Genomic DNA, 7,054 nt, shown 5'->3' on the forward strand with positions numbered 1-7,054 from the left:
CGACATTCTAAATTATGTTGCTCGAAAAAATAGTTTCATCCTCTTATCATTTAATAAAATGAAAAGTCATGTACTAATAATGAATTGTGATAAAATATACATTCAACTCAATTATTTGGCATTTTCAAAACGTAACCCCCCCCCCCCCCCTGTTATTTAACAATTATAATACTCGGGAATCACAGTTGAAATGGAATATCCACATCTGCATTGTGTATGTTGTGTTTACACTGGTGATGATTCTATCTTATTGATGCTAAATATTGCTACACATCAATATCGATCGATATCCGCAATCATAATATTTTTTTGTCTGATGTTTTATTTGTTTTTCATTCTAGAATGTAAAAATAAATAATCTCCTATAAGGTGAGTATAAATATTAATGAAACCAATTTAGTGACGCATAGTAAAAGATAGTATAAAGTTATTTCTTATCAATGATTTTAGTTTAACTTTGGAAGGGAGATAATTTGTCCCGTCACCTTTACTTCCGTTATACCAGGTTGACAACAGCACCAAAATATATTTGCAGAACATTATAATATACATAGAAGGTGAGTTAGCGAAAATTTATCATGCCAAAGAAAATAGGTCCGTCAAAAGATTTACCTATATATTGTGCTACTTTTTTTTTTATTTTAATCGTATAAACATGTACCAAAAAATCAATTTTCTTCCTCTTTCACAAACTGAAGTGGTGAAAAGTTAGATTTGAAATTATTTGATAAGAGTTGAATATGTTTATTCAGTTAGGGAAAATTTACTTTCTTTCTGTGAATGTTGAATTATTTCGTTGCAACCGAAAACATGGAAGGTGCAAAAATGAAGTAAACATGGAAAATTGTAATTAATTGTATATTCATATACTAGGAATGATAGTGTTTCCATTGATCTTCGATGAAAATATAACTGCCGTTGTATAAAGCTTCACTATTTATTGTCGATTTGTATGTAATTCCATACATATCTGTTGATCGCTAGTAATAGGAAATCAAATAATGGGAGGAACCTATATCAGTGCATTTGATTTACCATCAGAACTTGTTTTAGTCTGACTATGTCTAATTAGATTTGGAAAGGAAGCAATCATAATAATGAAACAAAATATTAATAACTAATTTTTACAATTAAATTAAAAAAAAACAACATTAATTTACAGTGGCTATGGAGAGAATCGTAAATAATGTACGTTGTTGTTTTTAGATGTGTTGTTTTAATTAAATATTAGTGTAATAAGCAAATCTTGAATTATCCCCAACAACTTGGGATACCTAAAAGTTATGTAACGCCCTCTTAGTGTATCTTTGAATCTATAGATTTGTTTTTTCTCTTTGTCTTTTTATGTATAGCGAGATTCATCAACTTACTTCAAAGTTAGGTATTTATCTACGCGTAAATACAAACAACACATTCATTACACAAATATTTTACTCCATAAAACAAGTATAAAAAGTTACCGATTTAAAGATTACTTATTGAAATACGAATGGCGCAAATGAAAGAGTAAATTTCAGTGCAACTAAAATTCTTATGTCGGCACATATGAAATATTAGTAATTCTTCCAATTGTATTGGGATAAATAAAATGCCTTTTGATATTTTACTCCATTTTTTTTATTTTTACAAAAGATGTCAATACTAATGTACTACAATTCATGCATGTACTTTAATATTAACCAACATTTATTGTATAAGGGATTCATATCTGTAGTTTAAATATTTAGAAACATCTTTGGTGCATTTTTGTCCTCATTGCTCTTTAACTTCGTACTATTTGGCCTTTTTAACTTTTTTGGATTCGAATTCACTGATGAGTCTTTTGAAGACGAAACGCGGGTCTGGTGTATATAAAAAATGTAATCCTGTGACTATGATGAGTTTATCTACAACCACTGGGTCGATGTCACTGGTGGTTGAGTTTTAATTCCCCGAGGGTATCATCAGCCCAGTAGTCAGCACTTCTGTGATGTCATGAATTTTCATTGATATGGTTAAATTTATAAATTAACTGTTTACAATATTTAGAATTTTTGAAATACTAAGGCTTTTCTACTTCAGGAATAGTTAAATTTAGCTGTATTTGGCAAAACTTTTAGAATTTTGGTCCTCAATGCTCTTCAACTTCGTACGTCACTGGTTTGTAGACGAAACGCGCGTCTGACGTATATAAAAAAAAATCCTGGTATCTATGATGATTTATTTAAACACATTCCAAACTACTACACGACCAAATATACAAAAATATATAGGAATTAAATTTATGTATTGTCTTTCAGATAAAAATAAACAACACTTTTTTTCGAGATGCAAATAACCACGTAACATTTCACTACAATTTATTGTGCTGAAATATATTTTGACTTATGGAAATACCAGTATAATAAAAAATATATTGATTATTCCATTTACAATAGGTTTGGAAAACATCTCCCTAGTTTCTATCATTTCGAGTGTTAGAAATCCCTAACCTTTAGGTTAGTTTAAACGAAGGTATCGTCACAATCATTTTCAACTTAAACAAAATGCGGTATCTAATCTCCCACGAGCATTTACGTTTAATTTATACTAGAACACACCCGTGAAATCGCTGGTCCGTGACTGAATTAAAGTATATAACTAAGTGTAAGCCTTATTTCAGCCTGGATATTTAGTATTGATATTGTCATCTGATAAGGTCATGCTGATTATAAGATGCACAGTTTTCTCTACTTTCAAAATCTTTCTGTTCGAAACCGTCGACCTGGAACTTATCAATTATTGGTATAATTAATTATTTGAAAAACAATAGGGCCTGGAATGGAGTATTTTTTTTATCAACAGCATTGTCCAATATTTGTTATAAATAAAGTTGAATTCTTCGTTTCTCTGTTTTGCGTCATGCCGGCTAACAAATTGAAAACTGTACTTATATATACGCCTTATTTTAAGTCTAGGTTTTTATATTCGTATTGTCATCGTTTAAAGTCCTACTGATTAAAATACTACAATAGGAAACAATGTAACAATTATAGAATTTAGTAATGCCATCCCTGTGATTATTACCCGTGTATATAGCAAATCATAAATACACCGTTTGGTGGTGTGCCTGTCAAATGCGGAACGTACAGATAAGGTCCAGGTGGCACGGTAGTATTTTCTGGCCCATAAGAGATAATGATAGCCTTTTTAGAATTTTCACCTCTTTCCACACCGCAAAAAAATCTACATTTACAGTTAACTGAAGTACTTTCATTTTACTATTCAGAAATGAATTTGAATATGTATCATGACCGTTTACTTTTTTTACTATTTTTAAAAACCTATGGCCACTAGAACATTCATGGTGCAGTGAATACAAAATTAAAAAAAATCTCAAAAATTCATTTTCATCTGTATGTAAAATTATTTCATATTTTTCCACACCTGATTCATTTCTCCGTTTGGGAAAGTATGTTCAGATGATACTGTATTTTTTGTCCAATCACACTGTTTAGATACATTGTAGGGTACACAAAAGAGCAACTTAAATTCTGGAATGCAAATACTACCATGCCACCTTAAATAGGTTACATGTGGATATACTATTGGTATCGGTATCGGATTCGACCAAGAACTTGTTAATTATTGGCAATATTAATTATTGGGAAAATAAAAGGGTCTGAAGCGGTGTTATTTTAAATCAACACCATTGTCCTATATTAGCTATATATAAAGTTGAATTCTTAGATTTGTCGTATTTACCCCATGACAGCTGACAAATTGGATCTCGTTATTTAAGTATTAAGGACAATGATAGAATTTAGTAATGTCATCTCTTTGATTATGACCCGTGTATATAGCAAATTCTAAATACAACGTTTAGTAGTGCGCCTATCAGATGCGGAACGTACATATGGTACAGATAAGGTATCTATAGGTTACATGTGAATATACTATTGGTATCGGTATCGGATTCTACCCGGAACTTGTTAATTATTGGCAATATTAATTATTGGGAAAACAAAAGGGTCTGAAGTGGTGTACTTTTTAATCAACGCCATTGTCCTATATTAGCTATATATAAAGTTGAATTCTTAGATTTGTCGTATTTACCCCATGACGGCTTACAAATTGGACCTCGTTATTTTAGTATTATAGATATGTTTAACATTGTAAAAAATGTTTTGCATGTTATTTTCATTAACCTGGCACATTCTATGTAATAATTTAACAGAACGTATGAAAATAGTTCACTCTACTTATTTTTATGCGACCCATTGTATGCTTGTATTGCTGAAACACCACAAACAACAGTCTTTTAGACACTATTTAATCAAGTTTAAGACGGTGGAAGATTCCAAGACTTCAATGACTTTTAGCACAATATATACATCGATACACCGAGACTACCGAAGCGAGTAAGATTCAAGGGGATAAGTTGGTAAACACAAATATTAAAAATGATATATAGGGAGAGATATCTACAGTTGTAGTTAAAAATGAATTTTTATAGCCATAAAGTATCCACTTTTTATTTTCCCAAGTAAAACACCTTATTTCTGGGTTTACTTTTATCAAGAATTAGCAAAGCCAAATATTTGATAGCCAAGGATTTATATGAACAGAAAACGGGTAAGAGCTATATAATGAATGAAAACCTATATGAATAACTAAATCCATCTAAGGTCAGCTTTGCCTGGGGGAGTTGAAACACATGAAAGGATTGTTATAAATCATAACAGTACCAAATTACTAACCTACGAACTGATGATACCCTCGATGGCTGATATTTCACCAACAAAGGTATCGACCCAGTGCTGTAAAAATAAAGATAACAGAATATAAATTGTATGCGTTTGAAGCGTATAACATTAAGCTTCTAAACAAATTTCAGTAATTTTTGTTATATCAAAGTACGTTAAAACATATGTTTATAATTTGAATGTCTTTTCAGGATGGCATCTAAGGTGCTTATATGTGACCCATGTTCTAGACTGAATAAATCCACTGAAGCCATAAAGTTTTGCACAGATTGTGACGATGCGCTATGTACAGATTGCACTACTGCCCACAGTGCTCTAAAGATTACTATTTCTCATAACGTGGTTGATGCGTCTGTTTTAACTGGCCGTGCTTTCAATTTGAAAAAATACTGCAACGATCATCAAGAAATGCCTTTCGAATTTTTCTGTACAGATCATGATTGCTTACTTTGCCGATCATGTATGGCCAATACACATCGTACTTGTGGTAAAATTTTACCGATAGATGTCGCTGCAAAAGGGGTTAAGTCTTCAGTTATGTTTGATGATATGAGTAAGGATATTGCTGCTTTACGAGACTCATCAAAGGAACTAGTTGAGGACAGACAGAGGAACCAAAAACGAGTCGGACAGACTAAAAAATTGATACTACAAAAGATAACAAAGTTTAGAAAAAAAATTAATAAGCATCTGGATAAATTGGAAAAGAAACTTTCCGCTGATGTGGAGGTTATGGAGAGGGAACTTGAGCAAAAAGCATCGAAAGGGCTAATTGAAGCAGAAACGAGAGCAAAAGAGATAGAATATATCTGGGAACAAGTTAAGATTCTTACTGAACACGGTTCTGAAAGTCAGATGCTTATCCTCCTAAATGCAGTAAGATTGGAAATTACAAAACAATCAACAAATCTTAAGGAGCTGATGATGTCACTAGAAACAAATGGCTTCGATTTTGAAAATATAGATTTGGTATCTGCCATTAGCTCCATTGGATCAGTGAAAGGTACGTCCTTTCCATGTTCCGTTCCATACCAGCCTCCTAAACATATGCAGGCACAAATGCAACAAAATCATGAAGAAGCACCAACAAGGTCTGAGTTTGAAAAGAAAATTGATGTTCCCTCGGGCAGAATCACGTGTATAGCTGTTACTGATAATGGATTTATAATGTGTAATGATATGCTAGATAGCTTTAAAGATAATGTGATAGCATACACGAAGACTGGCGAAAAGTATAAATCGTGCACTGTCTCCAATAGGGTGTATGGTATAGCTATTATACCAAACACAGAAGAAGCAGTTGTTAGTTTGCCTGAGGCCAAGATTATTCAATTTGTAAAGTTATCAAGCATGATGACTGGTAGACAACTTCAAGTTACCATTAAGGACATGTTTATGTATGGCATTGCAGTCGTACGTGATACAATAATTGTAAGTGGGAGCTCTGGTAATGTTTATTTCATTGAGAAAATGAAAGGGAAATGTCTTAAAACTTTTACAATTGGTACAGGTTCCATTTGTTCATTTCTGCCAATTATAAGCGCAGGATCTGCTGCTCCATTTAAAACCAGTGCAGCCCCTTCACTCACTAATGACTGGTCTGCATATACCGACGACTGGTCTACTAGTGCCGTCGACTCGTCTGCTATTCCTGTTGCAACAACACGCACAACCAACTGGGGCGGAAACAGTGCTGAAGACTGGTCTGTAAGTGGTGCCGACGACTGGTCTGTTTAACTGTTTTTTTTGGTACGTATCGGTTACTAGTATTTGAATGTTTATAAAGGATCCTACCACCAGTTTTCAGCACTGCTTCCACACCAGTCGGTTCTGTTACTCCTGCCACAAAAGCACATTCAACCGACTGGTGTGGAAGCAGTGCTGAAAACTGGTGGTAGGATCCTTTATAAACATTCAAATACTAGTAACCGATACGTACCAAAAAAAAACAGGTGAAGTGGTATACTGACGTGAATATATCGATTACAAGAAATTCAAAGTTATGAAACTGGATAGAAGTTAACGTTCATCTTGTGATTTAATAATACAGTGGATATAATATAAGACTCAAAAGAAATTTGTATGTCGCCTGTGTCGATTCTGATGAATAAAATCACCTGTCAAACATTGGTATCGATTAGTATAGAAAAAAGTATGTACTATGAAATTTAGAGTGTGGTTACCTTTTCATAACTATCCAATTTTGAACATATTTACAACTCAAGTAATCTTTTAATTGGTCTATAGATAGTTTATTTTGACTGACTTCTTGGATATCTATGTTAAATTTTTTAGAGGATTAATAATTATACTAGAATTTCTTTATGTAC

The 7,054-nt window shown here is 32.7% G+C and overlaps 1 protein-coding gene across 1 annotated transcript; it reads left to right on the forward strand.

Annotated features, from left to right (window-relative positions):
• The first annotated feature begins 449 nt into the window (after positions 1–449).
• On the forward strand, positions 450–6,471 carry LOC139516466 (E3 ubiquitin-protein ligase TRIM71-like). The gene is made up of 2 exons (XM_071306602.1): positions 450–557; positions 4,916–6,471. The coding sequence occupies exon 2, from the start codon at positions 4,917–4,919 to the stop codon at positions 6,459–6,461; it is 1,545 nt and encodes a 514-aa protein (XP_071162703.1). The 5' UTR covers positions 450–557; position 4,916; the 3' UTR covers positions 6,462–6,471.
• Positions 6,472–7,054: the final 583 nt, after the last annotated feature.

Source organism: Mytilus edulis, chromosome 3 (assembly GCF_963676685.1).
Source record: "Mytilus edulis chromosome 3, xbMytEdul2.2, whole genome shotgun sequence".
Classification (NCBI taxonomy): domain Eukaryota; kingdom Metazoa; phylum Mollusca; class Bivalvia; order Mytilida; family Mytilidae; genus Mytilus; species Mytilus edulis.